The following is a 20,565-nucleotide window of genomic DNA, read 5'->3' on the forward strand; positions in this document are numbered from 1 at the left end:
ACCTTGTGAAGATGCTGGAGGAAACCGGTAAAAAGTATCTATATCCACAGAGTCCTATATCGCTCAGCAAGGAAGAAGCCACTGCTCCAAGACCCGCATAAAAAAGCCAGACTACGGTTTGCAACTGCACATGGGGACAAAGATCGTACTTTTTGGGGAAATGTCCTCTGGTCTGATGAAATAGAACTGTTTGGCCATAAGGACCATTGTTATGTTTGGAGGAAAAAGGGGGTGGCTTGCAAGCAGAAGAACACCATCCCAAACTTGAAGCACAGGGGATGCAGCAGCATGCTGTGGGGGTGCTTTACTGCAGGAGGGACTGGTGCACTTCACAAAATAGATGGCATCATGAGGGAGGAAAATGATGTGGATATATTGAAGCAACATCTCAAGACATCAGTTAAAGCTTGGTTGCAAATGGCTCTTCCAAATATCAATGACCCCAAGCATACTTCCAAAATTGCGACAAAATGGCTTAAGCACAACAAGTCAAGGTATTGGAGTGGCCATCACAAAACCCTGACCTCAATCCTATATAACGTTGGTGGGCAGAGCTGAAAATGCGTGTGCGAGCAAGGAGGCCTACAAACCTGACTCAGTTACACCAGCTCTGTCACGAGGAATGGGCCAAAATTCACCCAATTTATTGTGGGAAGCTTGTGGAAGGATACCCAAGTTAAACAATTTAAAGGCAATGCTACCAAATACTAATTGAGTGTATGTAAATGTGTAACCCACTGGGAATGTGATGAAATAAATAAAGAATTCTCTCTACTATTATTCTGACATTTCATGTTCTTAAAATAAAGTGGTGATCCTAATTGACCTAAAACAGGGAATATTTACTAGGATTAAATGTCAAGAATTGAGAAACTGAGTTTAAATTTATTTGGCAAAGGTGGATGTAAACGTCTGACTTCAACTGTGTATTTGCGAAAATGTTTAAACCTGTTTTTGATTTGTCATTATGGGGCATTGTGTGTAGATTGAGGGGGGGAAACAATTTAATAAATTTTAGAATAAGGCTGTAACGCAACAAGGTGGAAAAAGTGAATGTGTCTGAATATCCGGATGCACTGTATATCATCTTACTGGCTTTACAAAGTGATCTTGAATCATGTATTTGTAATCTTTAGCCTTGATAACTAACCTGTTTAACAAATTGAATAGCTACTGTCTGTAGGACTAGAGCAGAGGGAGGATCCTTTCCTATTGACTGATCGAGGAACTAGAGAAGAGGGAGGATCCTTTCCTCGTGAGTGATGGGGAACTAGAGGAGAGGGAGCATCCTTTCCTCGTGAATGATAGGGAGGATCCTTTCCTAGTGAGTGATGGGGAACTTAAGGAGAGGGAGGATTCAGAAAGGTTGGTAAGGCAGCAGACTCATTTCAGTTTCCTTCTGACAATGTCATGGTCTAGAGGAAGCTGGGCTGAGTTGGGGTAATTTTCTCTGGACCCTACTGAGTCTGATATTACATATCTGGTAGCTCCAGTACAGTTTCAGGTTGGAAGTTGGGTATAGACAGTAGTTTTATTTATTTAACTAGGCAAGTCAGTTAAGAATTTGTTCTTATTTACAATGACGGCCAAACCTGGACGACGCTGGGTCAATCAGTCGGATGTGCTACGTCCTGGATTCAAACCAGGTACTATAGTAACGCCTCTTGCACTGAGATGCAGTGCCTTAGACCGCTGCGCTACTCTGGAGTAATGTTTTCACATTGTTTTCCAGGTGTTCGACAGGACGCTATGCCCCAGAGCAGTTCCTCTGCTGTCTTCACCCAGCTGGCTGCCTGTCTACACAGTCTTCATGATGCCGTCAAAGGTGAATTATTACTTTTAAAAAATCTTTTTATTTGAAAATATTATTTCTAATTAGTGTTTTTGTAGACTAATGTTCAAGCCACTCTCCTTTCAAATGTAAAGTTTATTGGTTGCGTACACAGTTAAGCAGATGTTATAATGGGTGCAGCGAAATGCTCATGTTACAATACAGTCAAATGTCACAATCCATTTAAAAAACAGAACAACAAGAAATGTCTGTTCTTCTGTAGAGATGTCTAAAAGCCCATTTTTATGCTTGATCCAGGAAGCTAGAGGCTGTGTACAGAGGGTGTGACGCAATTGCGGAGCCTCCGGAGGCTTGAGGAGGGCAAATCAAGCTCCCTACCATATCACCATGCGCCTCCCAAATGTTGAAACAATGCGTAGAGCTTCATATAGCGCCCTACGATTTGTTGACGTATGTGGGGGCGGTGCGTCCTGTACAAACACAAACTCACTTCCTTGATAACTTTATTCACAACAGCTCTGATCTGAGAAAGCAGAGTAAGTGTGCTGACTTCTGCTGAGGCCGCATCGCAGTAAATGATCTACGGCCAATGCAGGCACTGGAATGGCCATAAATGGGCTTTAAGTTGAACCGTTATAAAGCAGTATACATGCTGTCTTCAAGTAAGGTGGAATCGATAAATGTGTCCCCTGTTCCTTCCTTTATGTATGTAGAGATGTCTAAACCCCATCTCCTTTCTGTGTCTGTAGAGATGTTTGTGTTCAGTGCCTTCGGAAAGTATTCAAACATCTTTACCTTTTCCACATTTTGCTACGTTACCGCCGTATTTTAAAATGGATATATTTTATTTTTTTCCCCCTCAACCTACTCACACAATACCCCATAATGACAAAGCAAAAACATGTTTTTACTAATTTATATAAAAAAAAATATTTCTAATTTAGATAAGTATTCAGACCCTTTACTTATTACTTTGTTAAAGCACCTTTTTGCAGCGATTTACAGCATTGAGTCTTCTTGGGTATGCCGCTACAAGCTTGGCATACCTGTACTTGGGCAGTTTCTCCCATTCTCTGCAGATCCTCTCAAGCTCTATCAGGATGGATGGGGAGCGTTGCTGCACAGCTATTTTCAGGTCTCTTCAGAGATGTTAGATTGAATTCAAGTCCGGGGTCTGGCTGTGTCCCTCAAGTACATTCAGAGGCGTTTCCCAAAACCACTCCTGCATTGTCTTTGCTGTGTGCTTAGGCTCGTTGTTTTGTTGGAAGGTGAACCTTCACCCCAGTCTGAGGTCCTGAGCCCTCTGGAGCAGGTTTTTGTCAAGGATCTCTCTCTACTTTGCTCTGTTCATCTTTGCCTCTCCTGACTAATCTCCCAGTCCCTGCTGCCACCACCAGGCTTCACCGTAGGGATGGTGCCTGGTTTTCTGCAGCTGTAACGCTTGGCACTCAGGGCAAATTGTTCAATATTGGTTTCATCAAACCAGAGAATCTTGTTTCTCATGGTCAGAGTCTTTAGGTGCCTTTTGGCAAACTCCAAGCAGGCTGTCATGTGCCTTTCACTGAGGAGTGGCTATCATCTGGCCACTCTACCATAAAGGCCTGATTGGTGGATTGCTGCAGAGATGGTTGTCCTTCTGGAAGGTACCCCCATCTCCGCAGAGGAACTCTGGGTTCTTGGTCATCTCCTTGACCAAGGCCCTTCTCCCCCGATTGCTCAGTTTGGCCGGACAGCCAGCTCCTGGAAGAGTCTTGGTAGTTCCAAACTTCTTCCATTTAAAAATGGAGGCAGTCTGTTCTTTGGGGTCCTTCAATGCTGCAGAAATGTCTTGGTACCCTTCCCCAGATCTGTGCCTTGACAAAATCCTGTCTTGGAGCTCTACGGACAATTCCTTCGACCTCATGCCTTGGTTGTTGCGCTGACATGCACTGTCAACTGTGGGACATTACATAGACAGGTGTGTGCCTTTCCAAATCATGTCAAATCAATTGAATATACCACAGGTTGACTCCAATCAAGTTGTAGAAACATCTCAAGGATGATCAATAAAAACAGAATATACCTGAACTCAATTTCGAGTCTCATTGCAAAGGGTCTGAATACTTATGTAAATAAGGAATTTCTGTTTATTTTTAATACATTTGCAAAAAATTCTGTTTTCGCATTGTCATTATGCAGTATTGTGTGTAGATTGCTGAGAATGTTATATATATCTATATCTATATATCTATATTTATATTTAAAAAAAAATCTATTTTAGATTAAGTCTGTCTCTCTCTCTCTCCTCTCTATAGAGATGTCTAAGCACTACAGCCAGAAGGCCGGTCTGGAACAGCAGTTGCCTACAGTCACTCAGAAGCTCTGCACCACTAACGAGTGTCTGCTGGCTTCCCTGGGCATGCTCACCAACAGCACCGACAAGGTAGGACCATGTACCACTATTTAGTTAGATAAGCGAGATGCTGGGTGTGCCCACCAACAGCACCGCCAAGTTAATACTTAGCAGATAGACACTGTTATCCAAACCAAGTAACAGCGCTGCCAATGAGTGTCTGCTGGTCATCACTAGTTACCACAACCATGAAGTCATAAACCCTCCCTATTTCTAAAATGTGATTTTAAACCTACCCTTAACCACACTGCTAACCTTATGCCTGACCTTAAAGCAATACTTCAAGATTTTGGCAATTAAGCCATTTATCTTCTCCAGAGTCAGATGAACTTGTGGATACCATTTCCATGGAGAGTGGTACTTGGTAATGTGTTGTCTGTTTGGGGCAAATCCAATAACACTTGGTATTCAGGACAAAAAGTGAATTGCTTTGCCACATTTTAGGCAGTATTATTTTAGTGCCTTTGCAAACAAGATGCATGTTCTGGAATATTTATATTATGTACAGGCTTCCTCTTTCACCAGCTCTATTAGGTTAGTATTGTGGAATAACGACAATGTGGATCCATCCTCAGTTTTCTCTGATCACAGCCATTGAACTCTGTTACTGTTTTAAAGTCATCATTGCCTCATGGTGAAATCCCTGAGCGGTTTCCTTCCTCTCTGGCAACTGAGTTAGGAAGGACGCCTGTATCTTTGCAGTGACTGGGTTTATTGATACACCATCCGATGTGTTTATTAATAACTTCACCATGCCTCATAGGGATTTTCCATGTCTGCTTTTTTTATTTTCACCCATCTACCAATATGTGCCCTTCTTTGTGAGGCATTGGAAAATCTACCTGGCCTTTGTGGCTGAATTTGTTTGAAATTCACTGCTTGAGTGAGGGACCTTACAATTATCGGTATGTGTAGGGTACAGCGATCAGTCATTCAAAAAATCCTGTTTAACACTATTATTGCACACAGTGAGTTCATGCAACTTATTATGTGACTTGTTAAGCACATTTTTTTAGTCCTGAACTTATTTAAGGGGAACACAAGGTTTGAATACTTAATGACTCAAGACATTTCAGCTTTTCATGGAGAAGTCCATGGAGAATAAGGGCACCTCCTCCCAGCTGCTCACTGCACTGAGGGTAAGAAACATTGTCACCACCGATAAAACTACAATAATCGATAGTTTCAATAAGCATTTTTCTACCGCTGGCCATGCTTTCCACCTGGCTACCCCTACCCTGGCCAACATCTCAGCACCCCCCCTGCTTCTCCTTCACCCAAATCCAGACAGCTGATGTTCTGAAAGAGCTCCAAAATCTGGATCCTACAAATCAGCTGGGCTAGACAATCTGGACCCTCTCTTTCTAAAATGATCTGCTGAAATTGTTGCAACCCCTATTACAAGCCTATTCAACCTCTTTTGTATCGTCTGATATCCCTAAAGATTGGAAAGCTGACACGCTTAACCAAAACTGTTATAGACATTTTTCAATCCTGCCCTGCCTTTTTATAAAATCTTTGAAAGCCAAGTCCAACAAACCGATAACCGACCATTTCGAATCCCACCTTCTCCACTATGCAATCTGGTTTCTGAGCTGGTCATGGGTGCACCGCAGCCATGCTCAAGGTCCTAAACAATATCATAACCGCCATCGATAAAAGACAGTACTGTGCAGCCGCCTTCATCGACCTGGCCAAGGCTCACCACGTTATCGGCAGACTCCATAGCCTCGGTTTCTCAAATGACTTCCTCGACTGGTTCACCAACTACTTCTCAGGTCGAGTTCAGTGTGTCAAATCAGAGGACCTGTTGTCCGGACCTCTGGCAATCTCTATGGGGGTGCCACAGGGTTTAATTCTTGGGCCGACTCTTTTCTCTGTATATATCAATAATGTCGCTCAAGGTTAACATCAGTTTTCAAAACACTTTTCCTTAACCACGTCTCCGTAATGACCAACACGTCTGGATTGGAGCTGTGAACCCAGACTATCAATTGATACATTTTAGGTGATACGCTTCTCGTGTTAACATACAGACAACCCAGGTTTTTACGAGAGTAGTAATCAGGGAAAAGGTTATCAGAGCACAACAGTAGATTGGCCAGGGTGTAGAGCAGCATTGATTTTTTTTTTGTGTTTTGTTTTAATTATGAGATTTTAATGTGTCTCAGATGACAACAAGATTATATTGCACAGCAATTCCATCAGGTAACATGAATACAAAGCTGGTGAGAGGTGGTTAGAAAAGGATGGGAGGCCAAGAGTCCCTGTAACAAATAGTGAGTCAGAGTTCCGAGTATGGGAACAAACAGTTTGTCCCACGGTTGGGTAAACAAGCAAGTTCATAGTCAACAAAGGACGCAAGAGTCCTGAGGCATAAAGCCAGACAGGGCAGACGGTGAACAGGCCGCCAGGTGGAATCCATGCAGCAGTGCAGCAGGCAACAGGAGTATGTTTCACACCCACTTGGGAGAAGCTTTTATTTATGAAGGCAGATTTCTTGTAGAAAATCCTAGCTAGCTACTGTAGCTAGCAAGTCTCTGTTCACTGTTTTTTTTCCCCCCCACGCGCTAAAGGAGGTTTCTGTTTCTTGCTGGTTGTTGGTTTGCCAGATTTAATCCATATTACCTCAACTACCTCGTACCCTGGCACATTGACTCCGTACCGGTACTCCTTGTGTATATAGCCTCGTTATTATTTTGTGTTACTATTTCCTTTTTGCCAACAACAAAAATTATGAAGTGTGCAAAATCCAGCACACAGACAAAAATTGGCAGTAGAATGCCCTTACGGAGAGTTCCGTGACTTTCAACGTGGTACCGTCATAGGATGCAACCTTTCCAACAAGTCAGTTTGTAAAATGTCTACCTTGCTAGAGCTGCCCCGGTCAACTGTAAACTCATAGAACAGGACTGCCGAGTGCTGAAGTGCGTAAAAAGCGTGGGCTAGAATGGTGAAAAGCTCACCGCCATTGGACTCTGGAGCAGTGGAAACACGTTTTCTGGAGTGAATCACGCATCACCATCTGGTAGTCTGACGGACGAATCTGGGTTTGGCGGATGCCCGGAGAACGCTACCTGCCCGACTGTATAGAGCCAACTGTAGTTCGCTGGAGGAGGAATAATGGTCTGGGACTGTTTTTCATGGTTCGGGCTAGGCCCCTTAGTTCTAGTGATTTGGAAATGTTAACGCTCCAGCATACAATGACATTCAATACGATTCTGTGCTTCCAACTTTTTATATATTTTTGTTGTTGTTGATATGATCAGTAGAGTTTAAGTAGTGTCTGGCTCATCAACTGTGCTGATTGGTCGTTTACAATACATGACCACAAAGATGGAGAGCTCAGCTGGGGCAGATGGGAAATGTTCACAGATCCGCACCATATCAGAGTGTTTACAGCTGTGTACCCCAGATAAAGGCTGGGGGCTTTGAAACAGACAGAGCTCTGAGTGTATATACTTTAGAAGCATGTGTATGAGCCCTGCAGGAATTGAACACACAACCTTACCAACTGATCCACACCGAGTCCTTGGAGCGTTGGGCTAACCAACTGATCCACACCGAGTCCTTGGAGCGTTGGGCTAACCAACTGATCCACACCGAGTCCTTGGAGCATTGGGCTATTAGTTAATGGTGTATAATGTCAATGTGTGCTGATGTTTAGTAACGAGAGACCATCTCTCCAGGCCTCTAGGCTAGAGGTTTATGATCAGTTGAGAGGACACTTTAATGGACACATGCGCGCGTGGGCACGCACACGCACACACACACACACACACACACACACACAGAACACTTGTAGAGCTGTGGTCATCCTTCATGTGATCTAGCTGTGTGTGTGTGTGTGGAGGCTCATCATCAGAGCATTTTATAAAAGTCCTGTCCTCAGCTTGACAAGTCACTACTCCAGGAGAGGGTTAGTGTGTAGGCAGGAGTTCAACAAGGACGCACGCTGTTCACTCAGGACTGTTTTATTTTGAAGTTAACAAAAGTTATACATTTGGGTAATGCCTTTTACTACTACGTTAATGTGTTTTCCAAGTTGCCCGAGGGTATGCATGAGCTAGATACGCAAGCTGTTCTTTTTTGTTATTATAGTTTAATAGTGAAGAGGGCTGTTTTTAGTCTGCAGTTGCCTGGCTGGTGAATGCACCAGACACAGACTGTGTTTGAGGTAGGAGTGATGGAATGCTCAGGGCTGGCTGCTGAGTTCCACTTCCATGACTGTATTCCAGAGTTTTATAAGAAGGATGTTTACCATGAGGTGATCAGACTGGCTCAATTCATCTTTCTCAAGGACCCTCGGACCGTCTTCTCCAATATATTTTGAAAAGGAGGCGAGGAGATAAGATGGGTGGAGTCAAGGAAAGATTGAGAAAGAAACCGGGTCAACAGTGGTAGGAGTGTGTGAGATCTGTCTGTATTCTGTCAACCCTTCCTTGACTTCACCCACTGATCTCCTTAAAGGAACAGTGAAGTTCTGTAGGATAAGTCTGTAAAGGAAAGTTTGTCATGAATGAGATTTTATCGTGAATCTTTCACGTTTTAAAGGCACTTTTTCGGCACCATATTCTGGAGTATACAAACTTGATAGATTTGTTGATATTCAAATAGCAGTCTGGACCGCAAAATATAGACCTTGAAGACTGTATATGGCTCACCAATACTGTCTTAACACAGGAAGGCTTATACATGCTTACAACAAATTTATAAAGCATTAGTGCCTATACCTGTATGCTGTAAAGTCTTACCTTAATATGAATGCTGTACCTTTTTACTACAGATTGCAACGTTCTTCAGCAACAACCTGGATTTCTTTACATCTTCGACAGGCTATGGTCCGAGAGGGGGGGTGGGGGCCCTCAACCCCCTGCAGGCAGAGAGCATGCTGGGTAACAAGAAGAAGGCTTCTGACTACATGCAGGCCATCAGAAAGGTCAGTTGTGTTGCCTGGCTTCGCTGGCCACGTCACAGACCTGGGTTCAAATACTATTCCAAAATAACTTACTTATGCTGTGTTTGATTAAGCGTGCCTGGTGAAATAGGATGTGGGAACCAATAGAATAATCCCAAAAGTATAAAGCCCACTCATCTGACACTCCAGGCAGGCTAAAGCAAACAGTGGAACATCCACTGTTGTGGTTCGGTATAACAGTGTGTATTTGACTGTCCCGTCTGTGTATCCAGCCCAGAGCTGAGTCTGTTCCATACAGAGAGGCCCTGTTGAACCGCCGTGTTCTAACCAGCTCTACAGAGAGCAGACAGGGACTCACACAACAGGTATTGATTGTATTTCCATGTTCCTTCTACTCTCCAGTTTGTAAGGACACAGGCCCTAAGTCTGCCTCTTTATTCTCAAGGTATCCCATTTGGTTACTGACTAGGTAAGTGTTATAGAGAAGTATATAAGTCCTCTTACACCTCTCCCTCCTCCCCTTGACCCTTACCACCCCAGGTGGTGGCGAGCCAGGAGAAGATCGCTCGTCTGGAGCAGGAGAAGGAGCACTGGCTGCTGGAGACCCAGCTGGGCAGGGTGAGGCTGGAGAAGGAGAGCCAACGCATCCAGGACTTGGAGACACAGCTCTCCTCTGCCCTGGGAGGAGGAGGAGGCAGCCCAGCCTCAGCCCTCTCCCTGGGTCTGGGCAGCCCAGCACTCACCAGCCTGGATGATGGCGAGCTGGAGGAGAGAGGAGTAGGGAAGGACGCTATGATAAGCACCAGTCTGGTACTTACGATCTTCACTTGTTTTTAAATGTTATTTTACATTTTTAGTTGCAAGAATCCATCTACAGGGATTTCATAAAGACTGATAACTTTGGAATTTTGCATCCTTATTTTTCTCCAATAGTGTTTTTATTCATGAGGCTTCATCCTCATGTTTCACTACTTAGTTGTCTGCTGAGACTGGCATGATGTGAGATGAAATCTAGGGAGATCATTCCTCCCTTTCCAACCCTCCCCTTTCCCACCAAATGAGTCACACGTCATCGCGGGAGCGACCATAAAATAGGTTTTAGTGTTTTGGCTTCAGTGAGTTGTAGGGTTGCATATTTTGTGGAATATTCAGAGGTGGGAATTAACGGGAATGTATTAATGGAAATGTATGCAAATAAATATTAATACCATTTAAATGTAGATGGTTTTTGCTTTGGACATATTTACCAGACAGAAACCTTTTACCTTGTCATAGTAGACATCATTGCAAATTATTAAATCATTCCAATAGAAATAAAAAAAACTATTTAGTCATGACTTGAACTTCCATGTCTTCTCCCTGGACTTCCTCAATGTCCTCCTCTTGAACATCAGACTGAGGCCTCATCTTCACTGTCACTTTCCAACCTTGTTGAGGATGACAGACTCAAAAAGCCTCAAATATGCCCGGATGTCCACCAATTTTTCAACCCTTGTATTGGTCAGCCTGTTCCATGTTTTGGTGTGTGTGTGTGTTCCCAAACAAGGACCGGTGTGCTCTGAGGTGGCTGATTTGGAGCATAGAGGCAGGTGGCTGATGAGATATGTTGGCACAACTGCCATATTGCATCTCCATCCCAAAGCCCTTACTTGGAAGTGTACTTCGCCAGACTGCCAATAACCTTGCCCTCATCCAGGCCAAGGTGCGAGACACAGTAGTGATGACACCATAGGCTTAGTTGTTCTCTGCACCAGACAGGATGCTCTTGCCAGCATACTTGGGGTCCAACATGTAATCTGTAGCATGTATGGGCTTCAGGCAGAAGTCTTCACGCTTTTTGATGTATTTCAGAACTGCAGTTTCCTCTGCTTGGAGCAACAGTGAAGTGGGCAGGGCAGTACGGATTTCTTCTCTTACATCTGCAAGCAGAGTCTGAACATCAGACAGGACGGCATTGTCTCCCTCAATCCGTGCAATGACTACTGCTATAGGTTTCAGGCTGCTTACCACTCTCTCCCAAAATACATCATCCAGGAGGATCCTCTTGATGGGGCTGTCCATATCAGCAGACTGTGACATGGCCATTTTTTGGAGAGACTCCTTCCCCTCCAGGAGACTCAAACATGATCACACCACCACCCCAACGGGTGCTGCTGGGCAGCTTCGTGGTGCTTTTATTCTCACTTTGCTTGGTGAGGTAGATTACTGCTATATCTTGGTGCCCGTGGCATTTTCCTGTAAAGAATAGAAGAAAAAAAATACAATTCCATGTACAGATAAATAGTTAAGCAGTTAGATTAAACAACTCCTTTAGTAAGATACATGTTTTAAAATGAAACATGTATGGAAACAGGTGAATTAACACTCCTCAGTTAGCAGGCTCAAGCAAGCTAAAACCCACATGGTAACAAAAACTAACTAGCAGAAACTGTTAACAAGTTAGAAATGATTTAAACACACTTTGCTGTAGGCTACTATTTGCTAATTAACAAAAAAATTATGTACGCCATATAAAATATATTCACCCCACCCAGTATTGTAATCAAAACTTACAAGAAAGCATGTAGTCCTTGGCTCAGTGTAGTAGTGTGGGCTCAATAGCATCTCATTAGTGTGCAAGATCTTGAGATTCAGCTGCACATGTGATGGAAGAATGCACTGTGCATGTAGAGGGATAGTTTAACCAAAATATGCCACAAGACCTAGAATTGCCTTCTGTGTATCCTAATAAAAAGGTTCACTGTTATAAGCTAACTTTTTGGATGAATTTAAGCTACATTCCCAGGCATAACTTCCCATGGAAAATTTCTGGAAAGTTTCTGACCCTTTGCAACTCCAGCGAGTTGTATTATCAGTCTCTGGCTCTATCCCAATCATCTCTCCTTTCCCCCCAAGTATGCACTTGTTCACTATCCTTCATTGATTTGAAAATAACTGATGGGTATAAGAAATGTTGGAAACTCCCTCTAGCTCATGCTTTCACCAATCCAATGTTTTTAGATTTTTGGGAAGCAGTGAACTAGTGTACAATTTTAAGGAAAAAAATTGATATTATTGGGATGTGTCCCAGATCTATTTGTGTTATCCTATGGTGGTTCGCATTGTTTGGCATAACAACGACCATAGGAGCTGGCAAGACAGCACAAACAGATCTGGGACCAGGCTAACACCCACCCACTCACTCCGGACACTGTTGTCATGTCATTAACAACCAGCTACACTCTTCATTCACAGGCTTTTATAGATGTTATTCCTTTCCAATCCAGTTTTGTCAGTGAATATTAGGCGGACCTGTAGTGTTTTATAGGATTTCAGTGGGAGGGAAATGGGTTCTATTGACCTGGGCCCTGATCTGTTTGTGCTGTATCTCCAACAATGACTGTAGAAGTTGGCAAAACAGCAGAAACAGATCTGGGACCAGTCTTACATTTTATAGCTTTCTCATAGGGAGTTAGTTACTAACTAATGTGTTTCTGTGTTTTACATCTCTCGCATTAGGTTGGCATGTTGACCACAACTCCTACCAACGAGGAAGTAAGTTTGTCTTGTTTTTCTTGACCCAACTATTCTTTAGTCTGATCCTTTTCCCCTCTTTCACAGGACTAGTCTCATTGCTTTCCTGAAAAGATGGACGAATTAACTCATTAATTAACAGATTGTCATACTTTGGAAAATTACACTGACTGCTTGAATGAATGATTGAATAAATGCTTGAATGAATACTATGTAGTAACATGCTTATACAACCTTGTTATACTAGTGTAATTACAACACAGATATAAGAGCCACTTGATGTAAAGTTGTCGTTGGTCTGTCTCTGTGTGTACAGGTGGGAGACGAGGAGTCCAGAGAACAGCTGATTAAGACTCACTACATGGCCAGAGTAGGAGAACTCACCACACAGCTACAGGTCTCTGACAGCAAGGCTGTTAACTTCCATGCTGAGGTGAGACATGACACACACAGCTACAGGTCTCTGACAGCAAGGCGGTTAACTTCCATGCTGAGGTGAGACATGACACCGACAGCTACAGGTCTCTGACAGCAAGGCTGTTAACTTCCATGCTGAGGTGAGACATGACACACAGCTACAGGTCTCTGACAGCAAGGCTGTTAACTTCCATGCTGAGGTGAGACATGACACACACAGCTACAGGTCTCTGACAGCAAGGCTGTTAACTTCCATGCTGAGGTGAGACATGACACACACGTGCCTAAGCAAACACTTTTTAAGGATATGGAGCTGTTATTTTGTCAGTGAAGAGCATCCCATGTAGTGACTTTATTAGTTGAAGGAAGTGATAATCTGTGGACATCTGTTAATTCTCCGTATCTCCTGTGTTGTAACCCCCCCCCAGTGTCGAGCCCTGGCCAAGCGTCTGGCCTTGGCAGAGAAGTCACGGGAGACACTGACTGAGGAAGTCAAATTGGCTAATCAGAACATCACACGTCTGCAGGTAAACGTCTGTTGTGTAATTTCCAGACTGAAAGAAAGAAGCTTATCCCAGATTCATCCATTCAGCTAGAATACAATCAGCTTTATTACATTGGTAGTTGTGTTATGCATATTTGTCCTGAACTTGGTCCTCAATTTATTTGCTGTTTTTTTTTTGTAAGATTTCCCATTTATTCAATGAAATGCCATTTAGCAGACGCTTTTATCCAAAGTGACTTTTAATCAATCGTTCATACATTTTTAAGTATGGGTGGCCCGGGAATTGAACCCTGGCATTGCAAGAGCCATGCTCCAACTGAGACATGGCAAATTAACTTGAACCTTGAACAATCATACTGGCTCTAACTAACCACAACCTGCTCCTTGTCTTTCAGGATGAGCTTGCCACGACCAAGAGGAGTTACAAGGAACAACTTAGTATGATGAGCGACCACCTGTGCAGCATGAATGAGACTCTCAGCAAACAGAGAGAGGAGATTGACATACTCAAACTGAGCAGCAAGGTACAGAGTCCCCTCACACCGCTCCCTCAATGAGACTAACCTGGATAAATTAAAGTTGAATGAAAATGTGCCACTCATGGGTCTAGACAGACAGAGAAGCAATACTAGGTGAGGTTATGCTGACATGCTGTGTAGACATATCCCAATAACAAACTACTATCCAGTATGAGGGGAACAGGGAGGATGGGGAGGGGTATGGAAGGGTCTGAGGGGAACAGGGAGGCTGGGGATGGGGGGGGTATAGCAGGGTCTGAGGGGAACAGGGAGACGGGGGATATGGAAGGGTCTGAGGGGAACAGGGAGGCTGGGGATGGGGGGGTATAGCAGGGTCTGAGGGGAACAGGGAGACGGGGGATATGGAAGGGTCTGAGGGGAACAGGGAGGCGGGGGGTATAGCAGGGTCTGAGGGGAACAGGGAGGCGGAGGGTATAGCAGGGTCTGAGGGGAACTGGGAGGTGGGGTATTGCAGGGTCTGGGGGGAACTAGAAGGTGGAGGTACAGCAAACACGCCTTCTGTCCTGAAACTGCCCAACATACACTTCTGTTAAAACACAGATGAGTATCTTTCAGGGATACTCCGGTATTTTTGCAAAGGGGCCCTAATCTACTTCCCCAGAGTGAGATTAACTCGTGGACACCATTTTTTATGTATCTGTATGCAGTTTGAAGGAAGTTGCTAACTAGCGCAATTGCTAACAATGGAAGTCTATGGGTATCTGCTAGCATGCTAGTGTGTGGATGGTTATTCCCACACTAGCATGCTAGCAGATACCCATAAATCCACTTCAATTAGTTTGAAAGGATTTAAGCCTTGAACTTGAGACATGGATTGTGTATGTGTGCCATTGAGAGTGGATGGGCAAGACAAAAGATAAAGTGCCTTTGAACACATTATGGTAGTAGGTGCTTGGCGCATCAGTTTGAGTGTTTCAAGAACTGCAACACTGCTGGGTTTTTCACGCTCCACAGTTTTCCATGTGTATCAAGAATGGTCCACCAGCCAACTTGACACAACTGTGGGAACTATTGGAGTCAACATGGGCCAGCATCCCTGTGGAACACTTTCGACACCTTGTAGTCCATGCCCTGACGAATTGAGGCTGTTCTGCGGGCAAAAGAAAATAGCTTCAAGTGTTTTGTCCAAATACTGGTGGATTCAACTGATAAAAGAATTGACAACCTGAGGTCCAGAACCTGAAGAACAGTTTGCAGTTCTCCCAGGGTCAGCTCGATGAGTTGAAACAGGAGAATGGCAAGAGTGCGATAGGACATCAGTTCTGTGTGTGAATACATGATAACAAAGAGGGACAATCAAGGCAGAACAACATGGTTGCGGATGGAATTTCAGAATCTCCACATGAGACCTGGACGGAGTGATGATTTTTGATAAAATGTTCTTTTGGGGTGTTGCTATAGGCTAACAGTCCGTATCTAAATAATGTGTGAAATTATTGATATTGTATGTGATGTAAACAGAGGTCTACTTTCTTGGGGACCTGAATATTGACTGGTTTTCATCAAGTTGTCCGCTCAAGAGGAAGCTTCTTACTGTAAACAGTGCCTGTAATCTGGTTCAAATGATTTAATCAATGTACCAGGGTGTTTACAAACACTACAGGAACAAGATCACCACATGCATTGATCACATTTTTACTAATACTGAAGAAATTTGTTCTAAAGCTGTATCCTTACCCATTGAATGCAGTGAAAGCCAAAGTAATTCCACTACCCTAGTGGTAGCGGAATGGTAAAGCAGCCTTTACTGGTCCTAACAGCAGGCCTATCAGTTTGCTCCTATCAAACTGTTGTAAAAAATGGTGTTTGACCAAATACAATGCTATTTCTCTGTAAACAAATTAACAACAGACTTTCGGCATGCTTTTAAGAGAAGGGCGCTCAACATGTACCGCACTGACACAAATGACTGACTGCTTGAAAGAAATTGATAATAAGAATATTGTGGGAGCTGTACAGTTAGATTTCCGTGCAGCCTTTAATATTATTGACCATAACCTGTTGTTGAAAAACATATCTGTTATGGCTTTTCAACCTCTGCCATGTTGTGGGTTCAGAGCTATCTATCTAATAGAACTCAAAGGGTTTTCTTTAATGGAAGCTTCTCTAATGTCAAATATGTAATGTGTGGTATACCGCAGGGCATCTCTCTAGGCCCTTTACTCTTTTCTATTTTTTCCACTGGCATTATACAAAGCATTTGTGTATGCTTATGATTCAACCATATACGCATCAGCAACCACAGCTAATGAAGTCACTTTTTAAAAAAATGCATCCCTCTTTCTCCCCAATTTCGTGATTTCCAATTGGTAGTTAGTCTTGTCTAATCGCTGCAACGCCCATATGGACTCGGGAGAGGCGAAAGACCCTGCCAAGCCGGACTGCTTCTTGACACCGCTCGCTTAACCCGGAAGCCAGCCGCACCAATGTGTTGGAGGAAACGCCGTACAACTGCTGACCGTGTCAGCGTGCATGCGCCCGGGCCGCCACAGGAGTTGCTAGAGCACAATGGGACAAGGACATCCCAACCTGTACAACGCTGGGCCAATTGTTTCTCTCCCGGTCACGGACGGCTGCAACACAACGCAGGATCGAACCCGGATCTGTAGTGATGCCTCAAGCACCGTGATGCAGTGCCTTAGACCGCTGCACCACTCATGAGTGGAAACCCTTAACAAGAGTTGCAGTCTGTTTTGGAATGGGTGGCCAGTAATAAACTGGTCCTGAACATCTCTAAAACTAAGAGCATTGTATTTGGTACATATCATTCCTTATATTCTAGACCTCAGCTGAATCCGGTAATGAAAGTTGTAGCTGTTGAACAAGTTGAGGAGACTAAATTAATTGACTTTACCTTAGATTGTGAACTGTTATGGTCAAAACCGATTCAATCGATGTAAAGATGGGGAGATGTCTGTCCGTAGTAAAGAGAAGCTCTGCTTTTTGACACCACACTCCTAAAAGCAAGTTCTGCAGGCTCTAGTTCTACTTAATTAAGCTGCAGCTGGCCCAGAACAGAGCAGCACGTCTTGCTCTTCATTGTAATCAGAGGGCTTATATAAATACTATTCATGCCAGTCTTTCTTGGCTAAGAGTTGAGAGACTGACTGCATCACTTATTTTTATAAGAAATATTAATATGTTGAAAATCCCAAATTGTTTGCATTGTCATCTTACACACAGATCTGACACATACTTACGCCACCAGATATGCCACCAGGGGTCTTTTCACAGTCCCCAAATCCAGAACAAATTCAAGAAAACTTAGAGTATTGCAGTGCATTCGGGAAAGTATTCAGACCCCTTGACTTTTTTCCATATTTTGATACGTTACAGCTTTATTCTAAAATGTATTAAATATTTTTTCCCCTCTAATCTACACACACAACCCCATAATGAGAAAGCAAAAAACTGTTTTTTGGAAATGTTTGCACATTTATTAAAAAAAATATGTAAATGTGATATCACATTTACATAAGTATTCAGACCCTTTACTAAGTACTTTGAAGTGCCTTTGGTGGTGATTACAGCATCAAATCTTCTTGGATATGATGCTATAAGCTTGGCACACCTGTATTTGGGGAGTTTATCAAATATTTCTCTGCAGATCCTCTCAAGCTCTGTCAGGTTGGATGGGGAGTGTTGCTGCACCCCCAAAAATGGTAGTTCTGTCCTTGAGCTGTTGTCTATTAATGATCTGTATCTGTATCATGTTTTCTGTGGACCACAGGAAGAGCAGTTGCTGCTTTAGCAAAGGCTAATGGTGATCCTAATAAAATGCCAAAATACCAACTCGATAGTAGGAAGGTGTATAACTTAACACTGTTCTTCCTCTTGCCTTTTCCAGGGAAACTCCAAACTCCTAAAGAAGGGTCGGTAGGAAATTAGTCTATTGGGGAAACTGGCTCCATTTTGGATCAGCAGCGCACCCTTAACTGAGAGAAGGGCTTGACTATGGAACCCCCACCCACTACAGCCCTGCCAGCTCCATACCACCAAGATGGAGGACCCTGTTAGACTTCTCCATCAGAGGGAGGCTATTGGGGAGGGGTCTCTGATACCACTCTGCTTAAAGGAATTGTGTTTCTGATTGACACAGATAATGACTTTACGTGTCAAGTGCTTCCCAGTGTGTGGCGGAAGCAGCTGCTTGACCCTTTGCACTTTGGTTTGTGGGAGGAAGTGGAAAATGTAATGGAAAGATTATATATTTTTCCTCCCCCCCACCAACTAGTCAGGTCATGGATGCTGACTACAGGGAATGAAGACCACCTGGCCCTGATGGGTAGTGTGTCTCTTCTCTCTGTGCTAAACGTGGAAATGACGGCAATTTGAAATATTCATTCATCAAATTGCTCTTAAGTGGGAGGAGGATATCATGTGAGCAAGTCAAGTGTTAAATTGTGTGCCTGACTGGCTGTCTGGGTTGTTGTCTTTGTCTAATAGGGGGACTGTAGACTGTCATGCCAGGCTTTGAGAGGGACTGCTAATTATTATAACTTCATTTTATATTTGAACTATTTTTAGATCCAATGAAAGATTATTTGTGCAAAATTGTGACTTGAGGGACTATGTTCATTATATTTACCACATTTTACTTGAAGGGCTGCCCCAGATGAAATGAATCAATGAGTGACATTTGATTTGATACTAGCCTTGGATGCCCAGGCTTCGCTCTTTAGTGGAGGCCTAAGACCGAGGCTAGACACACACTTCCATACATTCCCTTAAACCTGGATTCCTTGACGGTGAATCAGCCACGTCTGTTTGTGATATTACAACAACAAAGAAGTTAGGATTTGTTATTTATTTTTACAACGCTCCTCACCTCCGGTTTGTTAACAAAACAAGAACTGCCGTGGGGTGGACAGTAGCGCTGTTTCCCCTACTGAGAATTCCATCTTTATCTAGATGTCCCATCTGTCCTCGAACGGATGGAAGAATCTGACAGAATGACAATGACATGGAATAGATCTGACCCGATTACCCAATCAATTCTGACATGACAGATCTGTTCCACACGTTACATTTCTATTTGAACTAAATGATCTGTGATGTTGCACAAGGTAGAGTTCATAAAATGGTGTCTGTCTGTAATGTTTCTCTAGCAGTTGTAACACGAAAGTGTGTATGGATGTGCACTGAGGAGATCTATGCTTGTGTTCCAAATGACATCCTATTCCTTACAAAGTGCACTACTTTGGACCACTGCCTTACGGGCCCTGGTCCAATGTAATGGACTATATAGGGAATAATGTGGTGCCATTTGGGACACAGCATGTCGCACCACAGTCTTCAAACCCTTGCATCATGTATGGAGAGAAGGGTTAATGTGAATATAATACATTATTGTACCGTGTACTTTAACAGAAATATACAAAAAAAGAAAGGCATTCGTTAAAGTTTTCCCATAACTATTTGCCATGATGACCCAATGAAATTACTAGTCGATGATCAATGGAAAAGAGCAGAAACACAAACTAATCAATCACTCACCTGCATTTAATACTTGATTATTGGGTCCCAGAGAACTGAAAATATTTGCCTTTTGCAAGGCAATACACACACAGGTCTGCTCTTTTGAACCTTCTGTAGACTCATGGTTTGTGTACCCATTACAATTGTATTATCAGCGTGTTGGCAAAGCTAAAGTAGTCTACCCCTCGTCTGACAGTGTAGTGACTAATCTAACAGTTCACAATTAACAGCAGGGTTGTGTTCATTAGGGCACACCATAGCTAAACTTTTAACAATAGAAAATGAAAGTCCAGTTAGTACGTTGCTGTTTCACTCAGTTTTTGAACATTTTCTTCCATTTTGTACCTCCTGAAAACAACCCTGTATGCTTATTGCTTTTGTGTTCCAGTGACATTTATAGTGTGGCCAATAAAATGAATAATCCTATCCTGTGCATTGTTTTTACCAGTTTAGACTGATTTTTAATCGGTTTGGACAAGTGTCTGACCAGTGTCGGCCAGTGTCTGCCCGGTACTAACCATTCCATTTCAGAATTTGAGGTTTGCCAACATGCCCTATACTACTGAAATCTGTATCTTCACAATGTAATCTGACAGTCCAACAGAATGTACAGTCTTAAGTATACATACACTTAGGTTGGAGTCATTAAAACTTGTTCTTCAACCACTCCACACATTTCTTGTTAACAAACTATAGTTTTGGCAAGTCGATTAGGACATCTACTTTGTGCATGACAAGTAATTTTTCCAACAATTGTTTACAGACAGATTATTTCACTTATAATTCACAGTATCACAATTCCAGTGGGTCAGAACTTTACATACACTAAGTTGACTGTGCCTTTTAAACAGCTTGGAAAATGTAATGGCTTTAGAAGCATCTGATAGGCTAATTGACATTTGAATCAATTGGAGGTGTACCTGTGGATGTATTTCAAGGCCTACCTTCAAACCCAGTGACTCTTTGCTTGACATGAGAAAATCAAAAGAAATCAGCCAAGACCTCAAAGAA

At 43.0% G+C, this 20,565-nt stretch overlaps 1 protein-coding gene across 5 annotated transcripts in view; it reads left to right on the top strand.

Moving 5' to 3' along the window:
• Positions 1 to 19,980, top strand: part of LOC110503012 (protein phosphatase 1 regulatory subunit 21) — a 38,559-nt gene extending 18,579 nt beyond the window's left edge. For 2 of the 5 annotated variants that reach the window (XM_090217567.1, XM_090217569.1), the window contains 10 exons: positions 1,733 to 1,825; positions 4,087 to 4,214; positions 8,971 to 9,123; positions 9,375 to 9,467; positions 9,643 to 9,912; positions 12,601 to 12,636; positions 12,932 to 13,048; positions 13,461 to 13,559; positions 13,933 to 14,061; positions 17,924 to 19,980. In XM_090217567.1, coding sequence (XP_090073693.1) covers positions 1,733 to 1,825; positions 4,087 to 4,214; positions 8,971 to 9,123; positions 9,375 to 9,467; positions 9,643 to 9,912; positions 12,601 to 12,636; positions 12,932 to 13,048; positions 13,461 to 13,559; positions 13,933 to 14,061; positions 17,924 to 17,956 — 1,151 coding nt within the window. In that variant the 3' untranslated portion in view covers positions 17,957 to 19,980. Of the gene's footprint in view, positions 1 to 1,732; positions 1,826 to 4,086; positions 4,215 to 8,970; positions 9,468 to 9,642; positions 9,913 to 12,600; positions 12,637 to 12,931; positions 13,049 to 13,074; positions 13,111 to 13,460; positions 13,560 to 13,932; positions 14,062 to 17,923 lie in introns of those variants that run through there. The other 3 variants (XM_090217568.1, XR_016491164.1, XM_090217570.1) reach the window with 3 other exon arrangements.
• The last annotated feature ends 585 nt before the right edge of the window (positions 19,981 to 20,565 follow it).

The sequence above is a fragment of the Oncorhynchus mykiss genome, chromosome 23 (assembly GCF_057628025.1).
Source record: "Oncorhynchus mykiss isolate SJ-2025 chromosome 23, ASM5762802v1, whole genome shotgun sequence".
NCBI lineage: Eukaryota > Metazoa > Chordata > Actinopteri > Salmoniformes > Salmonidae > Oncorhynchus > Oncorhynchus mykiss.